Below are 20,055 nucleotides of genomic sequence, written 5' to 3'. Positions count from 1 at the left end.
TTGCCATTTTTGCCAAAACTGTACATGCTATTGTGATGATTCAAAGTTCCTAAGATACCTGCGTGAAATACCTTTCATTTAAAGTATTGTTTGTAAACCTTCAACCTGTGGTTCTTAAAATAAACTAAGAAAATATATTTCTCTATATAAAAATCTATTGGCCTGGAATTGTCTGAGTGTGTGTTCCTCATTTATTGCCTATGTGTGTACAACAAATGCTTAACACTACCCGCTGATAAGCCTACTGCTCGACCACAGTACCACAAAAGAGAGCATTAGCATTATCTCTTTTTGCCACTATCTTACCTCTAAGGGGAAATCTTGGACTCTGTGCATGCTATTTCTTACTTTGAAATAGTACATACAGAGTCAACTTCCTACAGGGAGAGATAAGCAAATGAGAAGAGTGAGGAGGAGACTGAGGAGGAGAAAATTGAGGAGGCAGAGGTTTCTCTTTAGACTTTGGCACGTTAGCTGGTGGCTGATCAGTGTCCAATTGTTCTTGGAAGGCTAATTTCCTCTTAGGCTTTAGAGGAGGTGCTGTTTTAATTCTGCCACTGTCCTTGTGGATGTGAATCCTGGTTTGCCTTTCATCTATAGCCTCCATTTGTGAATGTTCCTCAGTGATTTTATGGCTTTCTTTGAGTGCTTGCGAAAGTCCATGTTCCTCCGTATAAATTGACCTTTTCGTCTCTGAAGCTGTTTTTTTCGGTATCGAAAGGCTGGGCGTGAATGAGGGCCTCGGCTCCGAAAACTATTTTCGAGGTTTCGACTCGAACGATCGATGCTTGGTAGTCTCAGAGACAGAGCTTCGGCTTGAGTCCGACGGCTTAGATGGCGCGGTCTTTTTCGGTGCCGAAGTTGTTGGTTTATCACCAAAGGTCTTTTTACGGGTAGAGCCATGGTGTAGGAAGTTGGCTCTGTATGTGCTATTTCAAAGTAAGGAATAGCATGCACAGAGTCCAAGGGTTCCCCTTAGAGGTAAAATAGTGGTAAAAATAGATAATACTAATGCTCTATTTTGTGGTAGTGTGGTCGAGCAGTAGGCTTATCCAAGGAGTAGTGTTAAGCATTTGTTGTACATACACATAGACAATAAATGAGGTACACACACTCAGAGACAAATCCAGCCAATAGGTTTTTATATAGAAAAATATCTTTTCTTAGTTTATTTTAAGAACCACAGGTTCAAATTCTACATGTAATATCTCATTCGAAAGGTATTGCAGGTAAGTACTTTAGGAACTTCAAATCATCAAAATTGCATGTATACTTTTCAAGTTATTGACAAATAGCTGTTTTAAAAGTGGACACTTAGTGCAATTTTCACAGTTCCTAGGGGAGGTAAGTTTTGATTAGTTTTACCAGGTAAGTAAGACACTTACAGGGTTCAGTTCTTGGTCCAAGGTAGCCCACCGTTGGGGGTTCAGAGCAACCCCAAAGTCACCACACCAGCAGCTCAGGGCCGGTCAGGTGCAGAGTTCAAAGTGGTGCCCAAAACACATAGGCTAGAATGGAGAGAAGGGGGTGCCCCGGTTCCGGTCTGCTTGCAGGTAAGTACCCGCGTCTTCGGAGGGCAGACCAGGGGGGTTTTGTAGGGCACCGGGGGGGACACAAGCCCACACAGGAATTTCACCCTCAGCGGCGCGGGGGCGGCCGGGTGCAGTGTAGAAACAAGCGTCGGGTTCGCAATGTTAGTCTATGAGAGATCTCGGGATCTCTTCAGCGCTGCAGGCAGGCAAGGGGGGGATTCCTCGGGGAAACCTCCACTTGGGCAAGGGAGAGGGACTCCTGGGGGTCGCTTCTCCAGTGAAAGTCCGGTCCTTCAGGTCCTGGGGGCTGCGGGTGCAGGGTCTCTCCCAGGCGTCGGGACTTTAGGTTCAAAGAGTCGCGGTCAGGGGAAGCCTCGGGATTCCCTCTGCAGGCGGCGCTGTGGGGGCTCAGGGGGGACAGGTTGTGGTACTCACAGTATCAGAGTAGTCCTGGGGTCCCTCCTGAGGTGTCGGGTCTCCACCAGCCGAGTCGGGGTCGCCGGGTGCAGTGTTGCGAGTCTCACGCTTCTTGCGGGGAGCTTGCAGGGTTCTTTAAAGCTGCTGGAAACAAAGTTGCAGCTTTTCTTGGAGCAGGTCCGCTGTCCTCGGGAGTTTCTTGTCTTTTCGAAGCAGGGGCAGTCCTCAGAGGATGTCGAGGTCGCTGTTCCCTTCGGAAGGCGTCGCTGGAGCAGGATCTTTGGAAGGCAGGAGACAGGCCGGTGAGTTTCTGGAGCCAAGGCAGTTGTCGTCTTCTGGTCTTCCGCTGCAGGGGTTTTCAGCTGGGCAGTCCTTCTTCTTGTTGCAGGAATCTAATTTTCTAGGGTTCAGGGTAGCCCTTAAATACTAAATTTAAGGGCGTGTTTAGGTCTGGGGGGTTAGTAGCCAATGGCTACTAGCCCTGAGGGTGGGTACACCCTCTTTGTGCCTCCTCCCAAGGGGAGGGGGTCACAATCCTAACCCTATTGGGGGAATCCTCCATCTGCAAGATGGAGGATTTCTAAAAGTTAGAGTCACCTCAGCTCAGGACACCTTAGGGGCTGTCCTGACTGGCCAGTGACTCCTCCTTGTTATTCTCATTATTTTCTCCGGCCTTGCCGCCAAAAGTGGGGCCTGGCCGGAGGGGGCGGGCAACTCCACTAGCTGGAGTGTCCTGCTGGGTTGGCACAAAGGAGGTGAGCCTTTGAGGCTCACCGCCAGGTGTGACAATTCCTGCCTGGGAGAGGTGTTAGCATCTCCACCCAGTGCAGGCTTTGTTACTGGCCTCAGAGTGACAAAGGCACTCTCCCCATGGGGCCAGCAACATGTCTCGGTTTGTGGCAGGCTGCTAAAACTAGTCAGCCTACACAGATAGTCGGTTAAGTTTCAGGGGGCACCTCTAAGGTGCCCTCTGTGGTGTATTTTACAATAAAATGTACACTGGCATCAGTGTGCATTTATTGTGCTGAGAAGTTTGATACCAAACTTCCCAGTTTTCAGTGTAGCCATTATGGTGCTGTGGAGTTCGTGTTTGACAGACTCCCAGACCATATACTCTTATGGCTACCCTGCACTTACAATGTCTAAGGTTTTGTTTAGACACTGTAGGGGTACCATGCTCATGCACTGGTACCCTCACCTATGGTATAGTGCACCCTGCCTTAGGGCTGTAAGGCCTGCTAGAGGGGTGTCTTACCTATACTGCATAGGCAGTGAGAGGCTGGCATGGCACCCTGAGGGGAGTGCCATGTCGACTTACTCGTTTTGTCCTCACTAGCACACACAAGCTGGTAAGCAGTGTGTCTGTGCTGAGTGAGAGGTCTCCAGGGTGGCATAAGACATGCTGCAGCCCTTAGAGACCTTCCTTGGCATCAGGGCCCTTGGTACTAGAAGTACCAGTTACAAGGGACTTATCTGGATGCCAGGGTCTGCCAATTGTGGGTACAAAAGTACAGGTTAGGGAAAGAACACTGGTGCTGGGGCCTGGTTAGCAGGCCTCAGCACACTTTCAATTGTAAACATAGCATCAGCAAAGGCAAAAAGTCAGGGGGCAACCATGCCAAGGAGGCATTTCCTTACACATGGCCTTCTGGCAGTGGCGTTCCAAAGGCCTTATGTTTTGGCTTGGCTGGGGCAGGGGCAGCGGAATCACGTCCTGTCCTGCCGTGATCGGTCTGTCCTCCTCAGACTCCTGTTCGGAGTCGGACCCTCGGGCGGAGACTGCCGTGTGCATGATCTCCTCCTCCTCGACATCGAGACGTTCGGTGCTCTTGGACGCCATCTCAAGTCTCCGTGCTCTTCTGTCTCAGAGAGTTTTCTTCGGACTGAAGGATCTGCAGGCCTCGCAATTCTCTTCCCGATGGTCTGGGGAGAGACAGATTACAGACGAGATGTTGGTCTGTGTAGGTGTAAGGAAATGCCTCCTTGGCATGGTTACCCCCTGACTTTTTGCCTTTGCTGATGCTATGTTTTGAATTGAAAGTGTGCTGAGGCCTGCTAACCAGGCCCCAGCACCAGTGTTCTTTCCCTAACCTGTACTTTTGATTCCACAATTGGCACACCCTGGCATCCAGGTAAGCCCCTTGTAACTGGTACTCCTGGTACCAAGGGCCCTGATGTCAGGGAAGGTCTCTAAGGGCTGCAGCATATCTTATGCCACCCTGGGGACCCCTCACTCAGCACAGACACACTGCTTGCCAGCTTGTGTGTGCTGGTGAGAACAAAACGAGTAAGTCGACATGGCACTCCCCTCAGGGTGCCATGCCAACCTCACACTGCCTATGCAGTATAGATAAGTCACCCCTCTAGTAGGCCTTACAGCCCTAAGGCAGGGTGCACTATACCATAGGTGAGGGCACCAGTGCATGAGCACGGTACCCCTACAGTGTCTAAACAAAACCTTAGACATTGTAAGTGCAGGGTAGCCATAAGAGTATATGGTCTGGGAGTTTGTCAAACACGAACTCCACAGCACCATAATGGCTACACTGAAAACTGGGAAGTTTGGTATCAAACTTCTCAGCACAATAAATGCACACTGATGCCAGTGTACATTTTATTGTAAAATACACCCCAGAGGGCACCTTAGAGGTGCCCCCTGAAACCTAATCCAACTACCCGTGTAGGCTGACTGGTTCTAGCAGCCTGCCACACTCGAGACATGTTGCTGGCCACATGGGGAGAGTGCCTTTGTCACTCTGTGGCCTGTAACAAAGCCTGCACTGGGTGGAGATGCTAACACCTCCCCCAGGCAGGAGCTGTAACACCTGGCGGTGAGCCTCAAAGGCTTACCCCCTTTGTTCCAGCACCACAGGGCACTCCAGCTAGTGGAGTTGCCCGCCCCCTCCGGTCACGGCCCCACTTTTGGCGGCAAGGCCGGAGGAGATAATGAGAACAACAAGGAGGAGTCACTGGCCAGTCAGGACAGCCCCTAAGGTGTCCTGAGCTGAAGTGACTAACTTTTAGAAATCCTCCATCTTGCAGAAGGAGGATTCCCCCAATAGGGATAGGAATGTGACCCCCTCCCCTTGGGAGGAGGCACAAAGAGGGTGTACCCACCCTCAGGGCTAGTAGCCATTGGCTATTAACCCCCCAGACCTAAACACGCCCTTAAATTTAGTATTTAAGGGCTTCCCTGAGCCTGAGAATTCAGATTCCTGCAACTTACCGAAGAAGAAGACTGCTGAGCTGAAAACCCCTGCAGAAGGAAGAAGACACCAACTGCTTTGGCCCCAGTCCTACCGGCCTGTCTCCTGCCTTCTAAAGAACCCTGCTCCAGCGACGCTTTCTCCAGGACCAGCGACCTCTGAATCCTCAGAGGACTGCCCTGCTTCAAGAGGAACAAGAAACTCCCGAGGACAGCGGACCTGCTCCAAAAAGACTGCAACTTTGTTACAAAGGAGCAGATTTAAAGACCCCTGCAATCCCCGCAAGAAGCGTGAGACATGCAACACTGCACCCGGCGACCCCGACTCGACTGGTGGAGAAACAACACCTCAGGGAGGACCCTCCGGCGACTCCGAGACTGTGAGTAACCAAAGTTGTCCCCCCTGGGCCCCCACAGCGACGCCTGCAGAGGGAATCCCGAGGCTCCCCCTGACCGCGACTGCCTGACTCTAAAATCCCGACGGCTGGAAAAGACGCTGCACCCGCAGCCCCCAGCACCTGAAGGATCAGAACTTCAGTGCAGGAGTGACCCCCAGGAGGCCCTCTCCCTTGCCCAGGTGGTGGCTACCCCGAGGAGCCCCCCCCTTGCCTGCCTGCATCACTGAAGAGACCCCCTGGTCTCCCATTGACTCCTATTACAAACCCGACGCTTGTTTGCACACTGCACCCGGCCGCCCCGTGCTGCTGAGGGTGTACTTTCTGTGCTAACTTGTGTCCCCCCCCCGGTGCCCTACAAAACCCCCCTGGTCTGCCCTCTGAAGACGCGGGTACTTACCTGCTGGCAGACTGGAACCGGGGCACCCCCTTCTCCATTGAAGCCTATGTGTTTTGGGCACCACTTTGAACTCTGCACCTGACCGGCCCTGAGCTGTTGGTTTGGTAACTTTGGGGTTGCTCTGAACCCCCAACGGTGGGCTACCTTGGACCCAAACGTGAACCCCGTAGGTGGTTTACTTACCTGCAAGAACTAACAATTACTTACTCCCCTAGGAACTGTGAAAATTGCACTACGTGTCTAGTTTTAAAATAGCTATATGTGTTTTATTTGAAAAGTATATATGCTATTGTGATTATTCAAAGTTCCTAAAGTACTTACCTGCAATACCTTTCATGCAAAGTATTACATGTAGAATTTGAACCTGTGGTTCATAAAATAAACTAAGAAAATATATTTTTCTATACAAAAACCTATTGGCCTGGAATTGTCTCCGAGTGTGTGTTCCTCATTTATTGCCTGTGTGTATGTACAACAAATGCTTAACACTACTCCTTTGATAAGCCTACTGCTCGACCACACTACCACAAAATAGAGCATTAGTATTATCTCTTTTTGCCACTATCTTACCTCTAAGGGGAACCCATGGACTCTGTGCATACTATTCCTTACTTTGAAATAGTGCATACAGAGCCAACTTCCTACAGTAGGGAAATTTTGTGTGGCACCGAGGACAAAAGCGGAATGGGGTCCGGTCAATGAGGCTTCCACGTGGTCGGCCCAACCAGGCCCGAGTTGGGCGCGGGCGCCCTGAAGGGCGAGTAAAGATGTTTGACCCGACGGTACCGAAGTGTTGATGGAAGATGGTACGTGATCTAAACAATACCGACTTGAATTAGAGAGCTTTCAAATTTTTCTGACTCGAACTATCAGAGCGAAAAGAAACACGTCCGAACCCGATGGTGGAAAGAAAACAATGTAACATGGAGTCGATGACCATGCGCAATGGAGCCGAAGAGGAGGAGTCAATCGATCCTGTGACTCGAAAACACTTCTTCTTAGAAAAACAACTTGTAACACTCCGAGCCCAACACTAGATGGCAGACTATGCATAGCATGTGCATCTGCAGCTACACGTGCCATCGAACATATATATATATATATGGGAATATAATACACAAATACCTATGTAGTGTGGAGCCAAGGTTATCAGCAAAACAAAATACTCTTTCTATAGAAAATAGGTCATAACTACCATGACTAGGTGATATATATTTCTACATGTTGTAATTGTATTTATATAGCGCTTACTATCCCTGACGAGGTGTTGAAGTGTTTTTCAGTGAGTAGCACGCTACTCCGAAACCCAAGAGGAATTAGTGGAGGATTAGTATAGGGAAATATTAGTACTGTATTAGTACTATTATGAGTTAATTTTAACAGATGATATGCAAGTTTGTTAGTTGGATTGACTAGAGTAATAGAGGAAGGAAGAATCCAGAAGAGTTTATAGCAATAGGATGAGGCTTGGGATGAGTAAAGGAGAGATGGATGAGGTGAGGGTCTGTGGAAAGGGGTTAGGGAGATCATAGTAGCAGGAGTGGTTTTGGATGAGTCAAAGGTGAGATAAATGAGAGAATTTAGTAGGGTTGTTTGGGAGATAATGGTAGTAAACGGAGGTTTAGGGTGAGCTAGATATGGTAGAGGAGGGAAGAGCTTAGGCAGGGTTATTTTGGAGATGAAAGTAGGAGAATGTGTTTGGGATGAGTCAGAGTGGGGATGGAGGATAAATTGATAGATTCTTCTTACAGGCAGGTGTGGCAACAGAAGTAGATCAAAAAATGTTCTTCAAGATGTGTGGTGGACAAGATCAGAAGGGCAACCGGAAGGCCTGTGATATTTGTTTGAAGGAGTGCAGAGGCTGGGTTGGTTTACTCCTGGTGGGGATTTTAGGAAACCGGTTGGTGCTGATGGTTTTCTTCTGTTTTAAATAGGAGTCCAGTGTGTCTGCCCTGGGTGTGTAATTAGTTGCCAGTTTGTTTGTGAAATCTTGAGTACTGGGATGACTTCCTTCCATGCGTTTAGGTTTTCGAAATTCATTGAGAAATTTATAAAATTCTTTAGTTGCAGATTTACCATTTAGAATCCTGTCTGAGTAGTACCTTTTTTTTGTTGTTTTTTTGATTGATGATTTGTATATTCTGTTTGTGTAGGGGAAGTTTGTCTTGAATGCTGTTTGTTTTGAGACAGGTCTGTTGCAACCTTCTGATTTGTTGCTTATCTTTTTATGTTCTTGGTTTCTCCAAGGTGTTGGTTTTCTTTTGTCCTGTTTAGTTTTTCTGAGCAACAGCTACCTTGTATGACAGTTCAAAACAGACTTAGGAAACAGACACCTCTAGTGTTGTATAATCCTTATATAGAACCCTAAGGTTGCATTACCAATTAGAAGAAGAAGAACTTCTTCTCCACAACCCCATTTCTTAAATAATATACTGAGTCTTTTATAGGGTTGTTAATATTACAAGTTCCCTATAAGGGATGCTTGACCTTATGAATACAAGATGTCACCTTCTGCAGAGAGAGCAACTCTGCCACTAAAATAAAGGTGTAATGCCTCACAAGCTTAGGAATCCCGACTGTGTAAATATATATGTAAATGCTCATAGGATACACAAAACAGTACTCTAATTAGGGTAAGGTACATACCATAAAGGTTTTGACTATTGAGCACCAGCTCTTCTTCAGAGTTAAGTAAACAACATTAACTTCAGATCAAGTTCAAAAAGAAATAGACAGCTAAGAAGCTGTCACTGACAAGCCTGGAGTGGAGAACAACCACTTTTACACCACATACATAAATAATAATAATAAAAGTAGCCTTAAAACGTCAGGCATGAAACCTGCTACACAGGTTTTCTAGGACAATATCCAAATATGTTGTACTTAACAATTTAAGGAAAAACAACACCTGCTAAAAGCAAGAACACCCTCTGGGTGCCACATTAGGTGGAACAGACAAAACAGAAAAAAGTCTTATAAAACTGCCAAAACATGGCTCATCTGCTAGCACAGGAGGTATTAACTAGACCCAACGAAAGAGCGGAACCAAGCAAATTTGCTGTTCCATCCCAACTGTCACGAAAACACCTTAAAGCGGAGTATGCCTGTGCCCCAAATAAATGGGCATTATCAAAAGACATGTCAATTATTGTGGCTTGAACTGCCTCTGCGAAACCACGCATGGCCATGTATTGCCACTGAAGAAGCCATGGTCTGACCCACAAAATCAGTAGTACCCATAGCGAGGTGAATGATTAGTTTAACTGCCTGCTGGTCATCTTGAATCATAGGGGCAAGAGTGTCCCTGATGATATCTGGAAGCTTATGTTTGCCAATGACTTAATCCCTATTTGTCCTTGATTGAGAACATCAATGAGAGGATCAGAGGACCATTCAACTGAAGGAAGTGTCAAATCCAAAATCACAACAACCCTTCTGAGCAGGTCAGCTAGAGAGGAACTCGTCTCCCTAGCAAGGTCAGGTGGTGAAAGTAGGCCTGAGGCAGGGGAAGAATTCAAACCACTAGCCGTAGCTAGGTCAGCTATCCAGCTGTCCTTTACACAAGGCTGCTCCACTTGTAAAACGTGTGACATATCCATAGCCTCTTCACCATGTCCCTCAGATGTACAAACATGAGGGGACTCCCAAGAATGTGGAGGGCGGTCAGGGATAACTTACATGACTGGCGTCGTTCCCGATGTCAAGCGGTGCTGAGAAGGCGAATCCTTAACTTAAGACGGGGAAAGGGACGCTAGGTTGATCGGTGCCAGTAAATGTCACAGAAGTCAGCTGATCGGATACCAGTGCCGAAGATGTCAACTCCAAAGGGTTGTGTAATGGCTTCACCAACTGAAGTCAGAAGCCTAACTGAAGCCGAGGGCGAGCCCGCCAGTGTGGACACAGTCAAGACCTCTTGCACCTTCTAGGGGTACACAGGCACTCCAGGGAAAGGTGATTTCCCCAAAATAGCGTGAAGAGAATTGTAGAATTCGCGCATCCAAGTCATAGTCGCTCTGGCCCCTGGAAACTGAGGTAAACATGGGGCAGACTCAGGCCTCGACTCCTCAGCTGAGGAATGGTGAGAGGCCAAACACGGAGAAGTTTATAACTTTCGAGACTTCGACTGGACTTACCACATGACGTTGAAGGAGGACGACGTCAACGACAATGACTCCAAGACGGGGCCCACAACTGGACTTGGCACGAGAAGGAGATTGTGACCAACATGAAGAATGGGTCGGCCCAGACATCCACGCCACTAGAAGCTTCATACGGCACTCCTGCAGAGCCTTTGGATGGAGACGCCGAAATGAGTCACACTCTTCAGTGTCATGGTGCTCTCCCAGGCACACATACAAACATAATGGGAGTCCATAGCAGACATTTGTCCTCCATAGGCCCTACAGGGCTTAAAGCCTGTAGACATGGGCAGTAAAAGCCCACTGTTTTGTCTCTGAAAACATTGAACTAGGCTGAAAACGGCATAACCGGATCCACGTTGCAAGCGTGGAAAAGAAGGAACTGACGTCGGCGAGGGGTTATACGGGCTCCACAGACATTACATTCGATGGAGGACGTCGATATGGAGTTGTGCGATGCCCTCTACTGACATACAAACGTACTATGGGAAAAGAAATATCGGGATCCAGTTTCACGCCTGGCGAAGATTCTAAATTAAGGAATCTGCGGCTAGATGTCTATTAGATATAGGCTATTACTCCCCTTTAGAAACTGACAAGAGCCCAAAAGATGAGCAGTGGAGGCATACATCAGACAACAGCAGGCACTACTAGGCAGCATAAATGCCCAGTCAACACTTTACAGTGGGAAAATGATTTAGATAATAGTTAACAGTACACTTGAAAAATATTATGTATAAGGATCTTTGCACTTTGAAGGAACCAACCCCAAATGTTATGTATAAACTCCCTGTCCCAGTACTTTCCAGGACTCACTTGAACTTCCGCTCCACCCAGCCACACACACTAGTACAAAAGAAAAGGCCTACCTCACAGACTGGGCACTGTAAAACAAAATGGGTAACTTCCAACACCAGAGCCCAGATAAAAAGAAGTACATTCATGAAATCATCAAGCCCAGTGGGTAAAAATGCACAAAGCTTTCTAGAAAACATGAAAGAGCCAGACAGCAACACGTACCTATGCAGAACACTTTAGTCTAAACAATCATTAAACTGGCCATCCAACAACTGATCAATTGCCTACACCACCACTTTTAGGCCTCAACCAATGCTTCACCCCATAGAAGATTTATTATGTTAGTATATGAGACAACCTCCCCATAATTGGCTTACCTAAGCACCAAACCTTCTGTTTGTAAGGTACTAGACTGTAAGGGAGGTTCAAAGGGATGAAACAGGGCCCAGCCACTATATTGAACGTGAGTCAACTCAAAAGTGACAGACTGAACATGCCTTATCCATAACTACAACATTAAAATGCCACAATAAGAAGTCGTTTCAGGAATGGTCCTTTCTGACAACAAAAATATTTTCACCACGGCATGTTATGGCTTGAAAGGCGAGGGATGTTATAAAGCATACATACTCGAAGATCGCATCCGATCGGAGGCACATTAGCAACCTTTTCGGAAGTGAGGGAGTGGACATCGTCTAACCATCATGCCCCAATGTTCACAGCCAACAACAGTGTAAGGAGCTGGTTAGTTAATGGCATTAACTGTGGATATTTCAGACATAAAGCAGAGATTAAATATGAAATTGCTCATTCTAAACATAAGTTCTTAAATTAAAAGCATTTCCATCCAATCCACTTCTTGCAAGGACTGAGAGAAACTGCAGATGGAGGACACACCAGACAGCTAGCGGAGGCAGGAGTACAGCCTGTACCTTTATACTTAAAATGGGTCTCAAAACTAGCAGTACCTCTCCAAGTGCCCAGCATCCTTCACAGGACGCCCTTCCTATGAAGAGATTCCCCTCCTAATACATTTCAACATCCGCAGGCGTTCCCCTATTCCCACGACAACCTACTGCTCCATTATGGTAATCCTTTCCCAATACTCATATCAGCCATTGTCCCTCTAGCAAGCAGGCTCTCCTTGCTGACAAACCTCTTGTGATTATCAGCAGCTTACACTGGCTCTCCCACACATCACAACCTCCAGTCTGCTGAATTTCCTCTCCAAGGGCATGCTGCATCTATTGGCTCTTTTGAACCTTGTTCATCCTTAGCAATACATTTCTTATTCCTTGTAGTTCTGCTCTATTCTATCACAAATCACTTTATCACTACTAGCTCTCCCTTCTTCCAGTGCCTCAAGCATCCACTACTCTACCTACCATTACAACCCATTTCCTTGTTCCCCTGCTGATCCTCATCCTTGACTGTCTCTCTCTCAATCAACACTATACTCCTTGCTGGCAATGGATCTCCAAAGATATGCCATCATCCACTGTTTTTCCTCAATCCACAACCCCCAATCTAAATACAGATTCTTTTTCTACAACATTTTCCTAACTGCTGGCAATCTTCCTCCCACTATTTGCCAGTGTCCACTGGCTTTCTCCATCATATCCTCCTCCTGTGGGTGATCATTTTAGCAATGGAAGTCTGTGGTTGGCTGTGTGCATGTTTTAACAATAAGAATAGGGAGGGCAGAGACACTTTTCCCATACTCTCTAATAAGATGTAAAGCCAATAAAAGCCTTTACCAGTCAGTAAAATGGCATACCTTCTTTTAGCACGGTCCGTTTCACACAGCTGCCAATTAGAGTGTTATAGGCAACTTGATGCCTTATCAGGTCAAGGACGACAGGAACATTGCCTGGATGCTGGAAGGGAATTTTACTGAGCAGGGTCCCTTGCAGACTTCTTCCATCAGGGAGAGGGGCGTCCTTATTCAGGAAATAGCAGTGCTGCTGCCCTGGAAGAGACTAGGAGACAGAAGGTGAATTAGAAGACACTCACTAGCAGTGAGCTGCATGAGGTATGCTAATGGCTATATACATACATATATATATATATACATACATATATATACATACATATACATATATATACACATATATATACACACATATATACATATACACGTACACATACACATATATATACACATATATACATATATACATACATATATATACATATATATACATATATATACATACATATATATACATATATATATACATACATACATACATATATATACATACATATATATACATACATACATATACATACATATATATACATACATATACATACATACATACATATATATACATACATATACATACATACATATACATACATATATATATATATATATACATACATATATATACATACATATACATACATACATATATATATATATATTTATATTTACACACAAATGTTTACTTGCTGTTTTACTATTGAAAGGCAATACTGCCCGAGAAAGGAGAAGCAAATTTCACACCAGTACTGCCTGATCAGTGTGTAACTTTACAAGAAAGCTTTATCTGTTAGGGACTAACAGATTTATGAAATCTTCTGTTGATGACAGAGTTGGCATGACATTTGCAGTCTTAAGGCCAGCTAAGATAACGTAAAACAAACATAATGCTTAACATTAAGCCAGGCTTTCCTGTCCATCATGGCATGTTCTTGCTACTGCAATTTCGTATCTAATCTGATTGCATCATTCTGTACCTGCCTGAGGGGCTGTAGGTGTGACACTGGATACTTTAGTAAAGGAAGTTAGCCGGCCATTAACAAGCAATCCCATTACATCAACTTACGAAGGCCAATATGTCTTGCTTTGGCAAGCTAGTATGGCGGTTATTTATTTTTATTGCAAGCATGTGCCACAAATATAACAAGAACAACAGGAAAATATACCACTGCCTAAACATGGTGATCACATACTTGGAACAAAACAAATAAAAAATAAATACTGCACACTAAATTTCTGAGAACAGTATGGGTGATTCCTAGCAGGCAGGCATACTCAGAACAAGAAAAGAAACAATTTTTAGTCTTAATACACAACATATGCAAATATTATTCGTATTTGTGCAAACAAAAGGTACTACTGATTTTGAATTACTTTAACCGGAAGATGGATGACTACCAAAGTAAAAAAGATAAAAATGGAATGGAAAGTGTAGGAAGTTGGCTCTGTATGCACTATTTCAAAGTAAGGAATAGTATGCACAGAGTCCAAGGGTTCCCCATAGAGGTAAGATAGTGGCAAAAAGAGATAATACTAATGCTCTATTTTGTGGTAGTGTGGTCGAGCAGTAGGCTTATCAAAGGAGTAGTGTTAAGCATTTGTTGTACATACACACAGGCAATAAATGAGGAACACACACTCAGGGACAAATCCAGGCCAATAGGTTTTGTTATAGAAAAATATCTTTTCTTAGTTTATTTTAAGAACCACAGGTTCAATTTCTACATGTAATATCTCATTTGAAAGGTATTGCAGGTAAGTACTTTAGGAACTTTGAATCATTACATTAGCATGTATACTTTTTACATAAAACACAATAAGCTGTTTTAAAAGTGGACACTTAGTGCAATTTTCACAGTTCCTGGGGGAGGTAAGTTTTTGTTAGTTTTGTCAGGTAAGTAAATCACTTACAAGTCTCAGGTTTGGGTCCAAGGTAGCCCACCGTTGGGGGTTCAGAGCAACCCCGAAGTTACCACACCAGCAGCTCAGGGCCGGTCAGGTGCAGAGGTCAAAGAGGTGCCCAAAACACATAGGCTTCAATGGAGAGAAGGGGGTGCCCCGGTTCCGGTCTGCCAGCAGGTAAGTACCCACGTCTTCGGAGGGCAGACCAGGGGGGTTTTGTAGGGCACTGGGGGGGACACAAGTCAGCACAAAAAGTACACCCTCAGCAGCGCGGGGGCAGCCGGGTGCAGCGTGCAAACACGCGTCGGGTTTTCAATGGTTTTCAATGAGAGACCAAGGGATCTCTTCAGCGGTGCAGGCAGGCAAGGGGGGGCTCCTCGGGGTAGCCACCACCTGGGCAAGGGAGAGGGCCTCCTGGGGGTCACTCCTGCACAGGAGTTCCGTTCCTTTAGGTGCTGGGGGCTGCGGGTGCAGGGTCTTTTCCAGCCGTCGGGAAATGGAGTTCAGGCAGTCGCGGTCAGGGGGAGCCTCGGGATTCCCTCTGCAGGCGTCGCTGTGGGGGCTCAGGGGGGACAACTTTGGTTACTCACGGTCTCGGAGTCGCCGGAGGGTCCTCCCTGAGGTGTTGGTTCTCCACCAGTCGAGTCGGGGTCGCCGGGTGCAGTGTTGCAAGACTCACGCTTCTTGCGGGGAGTTGCAGGGGTCTTTAAGTCTGCTCCTTGAAACAAAGTTGCAGTTCTTTTGGAGCAGTGCTGCTGTCCTCGGGAGTTTCTTGTTTTTCTTGAAACAGGGCAGTCCTCAGAGGATTCAGAGGTCGCTGGTCCCTTGGAAAGCGTTGCTGGAGCAGGGTTCTTTGGAAGGCAGGAGACAGGCCGGTAGGACTGGGGCCAAAGCAGTTGGTGTCTTCTGTTCTTCCTCTGCAGGGGTTTTTCAGCTCAGCAGTCTTCTTCTTCTTGTAGGTTTCAGGAATCTAAATTCTTAGGTTCAGGGGAGCCCTTAAATACTAAATTTAAGGGCGTGTTTAGGTCTGGGGGGTTAGTAGCCAATGGCTACTAGCCCTGAGGGTGGGTACACCCTCTTTGTGCCTCCTCCCAAGGGGAGGGGGTCACGTCCCTAATCCTATTGGGGAATCCTCCATCTGCAAGATGGAGGATTTCTAAAAGTTAGAGTCACTTCAGCTCAGGACACCTTAGGGGCTGTCCTGACTGGCCAGTGACTCCTCCTTGTTATTCTCATTATTTCCTCCGGCCTTGCCGCCAAAAGTGGGGGCCGTGGCCGGAGGGGGCGGGCAACTCCACTAGCTGGAGTGTCCTGCGGTGCTGGCACAAAGGGGTGAGCCTTTGAGGCTCACCGCCAGGTGTGACAGCTCCTGCCTGGGGGAGGTGTTAGCATCTCCACCCAGTGCAGGCTTTGTTACTGGCCTCAGAGTGACAAAGGCACTCTCCCCATGGGGCCAGCAACATGTCTCGGTTGTGGCAGGCTGCTGGAACCAGTCAGCCTACACAGATAGTCGGTTAAGGTTTCAGGGGGCACCTCTAAGGTGCCCTCTGGGGTGTATTTCACAGTAAAATGTACACTGGCATCAGTGTGCATTTATTGTGCTGAGAAGTTTGATACCAAACTTCCCAGTTTTCAGTGTAGCCATTATGGTGCTGTGGAGTCCGTGTTTGACAGACTCCCAGACCATATACTCTTATGGCTACCCTGCACTTACAATGTCTAAGGTTTGGTTTAGACACTGTAGGGGCACAGTACTCATGTACTGGTGCCCTCACCTATGGTATAGCGCACCCTGGCTTAGGGCTGTAAGGCCTACTAGAGGGGTGACTCATCTATACTGCATAGGCAGTGTGAGGTTGGCATGGCACCCTGAGGGGAGTGCCATATCGACTTACTCGTTTTGTTCTCATCAGCACACACAAGCTTGCAAGCAGTGTGTCTGTGCTGAGCGAGGGGTCCCCAGGGTGGCATAAGATATGCTGCAGCCCTTAGAGACCTTCCCTGGCATCAGGGCCCTTGGTACCAGGGGTACCAGTTACAAGGGACTTACCTGGATGCCAGGGTGTGCCAATTGTGGAATCAAAAGTACAGGTTAGGAAAAGAACACTGGTGCTGGGGACTGGTTAGCAGGCCTCAGCACACTTTCAATTCAAAACATAGCATCAGCAAAGGCAAAAAGTCAGGGGGTAACCATGCCAAGGAGGCATTTCCTTACAGAAAGAAAATAACCAATAGCAATGTGAAGCATTTGCCCACTAGTTCTGGCATTGAAGTGCACTTTTTTTAACGTACAAGTGCACGCAATCAGCAGAACACACCAACACTCACACTGCAAGAGAGCCAATGGCGGAAGAGGCCTAACTCATTGTTCCATTGTATCCCGAGGTCCTCAGAAGCAAAATGTGAATGAGCGGTGAAAAGACCAATGGATGAAGAGTTCTAACTAAAGGTCCTGTTTGCATGTATGTATGTTTTGATTTATGACATTTTTCATAACATAAGACTGGCAAAAGAGAAAAAGCTATCACTAAGTCAGATTTAAAAATTGGTTAGCTCTACAAGAAGACCCACTGATTAAGTTTACCTAAATTTTCGATGCGCTGATCTGCTGCCAGCTGGCATTAATCCATACTCTCATGTTGTCTATGCACATAACCAGACTAAAAGGACAGTAAATAGATAATACTCAGGTACATTTGGGTGCCATTACTATTTCAAAGGCAGACCCCCAGGAGGGAAGCTGTAAAGAAATGGCTCCCTGTTGCAGTTACCCCCACTTTTTGCCTGATACTGATGCTGACTTGACTGAGAAGTGTGCTGGGACCCTGCTAACCAGGCCCCAGCACCAGTGTTCTTTCACCTAAAATGTACCGTTGCCTCCACAATTGGCACAACCCTGGCACCCAGGTAAGTCCGTTGTAACTGGTACCCCTGGTACCAAGGGCCCTGATGCCAGGTAAGGTCTCTAAGGGCTGCAGCATGTTTTATGCCACCCTAGGGACCCCTCACTCAGCACAGACACACTGCTTGCCAGCTTGTGTGTGCTGGTGAGGAGAAAATGACTAAGTCGACATGGCACTCCCCTCAGGGTGCCATGCCAACCTCACACTGCCTATGGCATAGGTAAGTCACCCCTCTAACAGGTCTTATAGCCCTAAGGCAGGGTGCACTATACCACAGGTGAGGGCATAGGTGCATGAGCACTATGCCCCTACAGTGTCTAAGCAAAACCTTAGACATTGTAAGTGCAGGGTAGCCATAAGAGTATATGGTCTGGGAGTCTGTCATAAACGAACTCCACAGCTCCATAATGGCTACACTGAATACTGGGAAGTTTGGTATCAAACTTCTCAGAATAATAAACCCACACTGATGCCAGTGTTGGATTTATTAAAAAATGCACACAGAGGGCATCTTAGAGATGCCCCCTGTATTTTACCCAATTGTTCAGTGCAGGGCTGACTGGTCTGTGCCAGCCTGCTGCTGAGAGACGAGTTTCTGACCCCATGTGGTGAGGGCCTTTGTGCTCTCTGAGGACAGAAACAAAAGCCTGCTCTGGGTGGAGGTGCTTCACACCTCCCCCCCTCCCCCCGCAGGAACTGTAACACCTAGCAGTGAGCCTCAAAGGCTCAGGCTTCGTGTTACAATGCCCCAGGGCACTCCAGCTAGTGGAGATGCCCGCCCCCTGGACACAGCCCCCACTTTTGGCGGCAAGTCCAGGAGAGGCTGGAGTGCCCTGGGGTGCTGTAACACCAGGGTTGAGCCTTTGAGGCTCACCTCCAGGTGTTACAGTTCCTGCAAGGGGAGATGAAAAGCACCCAGTGCAGTCTTTGTTCCTGGCCACAGAGTGACAAAGGCACTCACCCCATGTGGCCAGAAACCCGTCTGGATGTGGCAGGCTGGCAGGAACTGGTCAGCCTAACACTAGGAATTGGACTAGTATACAGAGGGCATCTCTAAGATGCCCTCTGTGTGCATTGTTTCAATAAATCCCACACTGGCATCAGTGTGGATTTATTGTGCTGAGAAGTTTCATATCAAACTTCCCAGTATTCAGTGTAGCCATTATGCACCTGTGGAGGTTGTGTCTGACAAACTCCCAGACTATATACTCGTTATGGCTACCCGGCACTTACAATATCTAAGACTTTGCTTAGACACTGTAGGGGCATAGTGCTCATGCAGTTATGCCCTCACCTGTGGTATAGTGCACTGTGCCTTAGGGCTGTAAGGCCTGCTAGAGGTGTGACTTACCTATGCCACAGTGGGTTGTGGGCAAGGCACTCAGAGAGGAGTGCAATGTCGACTTAGCACATGCACACTGCCTTCAGCTTGAGTGTGATGGTGGGGAGAAAAAGACTGAGTGTGGGGTCCCCAGGGTGGCATAATACATGCTGCAGCCCTTAGAGACCTTCCCTGACATCAGGGCCCTTGGTACCATGAGTACCAGTTACAAGGGGCTTACCTGGATGCCAGGGTGTGCCAATTGTGGAATCAAAAGTACAGGTTAGGGAAAGAACACTGGTGCTGGGGCCTGGTTAGCAGGCCTCAGCACACTTTCAAATCATAACTTGGCATCAGCAAAGGCAAAAAGTCAGGGGGTAACCATGCCATGAGAGGCATTTTCCTACACCCAGAAAAAAGATAATCATTCTTCATGATTTTTCTCAACCGCCCCCAACACCATAGCAGTCTTGGCAGTCTCTCAATACAAGCCAGGAGATACTTCTCACCCACCTTGAGTGGCAGTCGTCCCGGGGGAGCATGCCCCAGGAGTACGGAGTACTGTGCAACATGCAGACGGTGCCACCTCCACGCTGGGTGATCAGTACTCCCAGAACAAAACGTAGACTCCAGTATCAATCCATGCCTGTGCTATCACTAGAGACATAAGGAGCACTTTGTCGCTGCCGAAAGGACTTCTCTATAACTGGTACACCAGCAGTCACCCACAAGGTGCCATCCGGACAAACTTTTATTCTCCCTATTGACTGGCTGCCATCCAGACTTCTCTGTCTTCCTCTCCGCCTCCCAGGATGAATGGACTGGCTAAGTAGTATAGGGGCCCTGCCCCTGGGCACCCTAATTCTGACCCATAGTTTTTGGGAGCGCGTCCAGCCAGTCACTAACTTGGAGCTTTGCTGGAAATAGTAAACTACATTTTAAGTTCATATCTCTTATCCGTTTTTTGACAGCCAGAAACGTCTTTCTCTGGTCCTGTACCGATTGGGTAAAGTCCAAGAATATTGGTATTGGTCTACCTTGGAACTGCATATGTCCCTGCACTCTAACCCACTGCAAAATTGTGTCCCGATCACAAAAGTTGAAAAGGCGAGTAATGATGGCCCTCGGAGGGGCCCCAGGCTTTAGCAGAGCGACCAGTGCTCTGTGGGCCTGTTCTATCATGAAAAATTTGGAGAGGTTCTTTGGCATGAGAGATGTGGTTACCCACTCCTCCAGGAACAGCTCAGTCGATGATCCCTCAGACTTCTCTGGAAA

The 20,055-nt window shown here is 47.1% G+C and overlaps 1 protein-coding gene across 2 annotated transcripts in view; it reads right to left on the bottom strand.

Moving 5' to 3' along the window:
* The window catches only part of MED1 (mediator complex subunit 1), a 489,425-nt gene that overhangs the window by 237,942 nt on the left and 231,428 nt on the right, over positions 1 to 20,055 (bottom strand). For both annotated transcript variants that reach the window (XM_069237453.1, XM_069237452.1), the window contains exon 15: positions 12,664 to 12,865. In XM_069237453.1, the coding sequence (XP_069093554.1) occupies positions 12,664 to 12,865 (202 nt within the window). The remainder of the gene's footprint in view (positions 1 to 12,663; positions 12,866 to 20,055) is intronic.

The sequence above is a fragment of the Pleurodeles waltl genome, chromosome 6 (assembly GCF_031143425.1).
Source record: "Pleurodeles waltl isolate 20211129_DDA chromosome 6, aPleWal1.hap1.20221129, whole genome shotgun sequence".
Lineage (NCBI taxonomy): Eukaryota > Metazoa > Chordata > Amphibia > Caudata > Salamandridae > Pleurodeles > Pleurodeles waltl.
The sequence above is the reverse complement of the archived record's forward strand: the minus strand, read 5'-3'. Positions and strand labels throughout refer to the sequence as shown.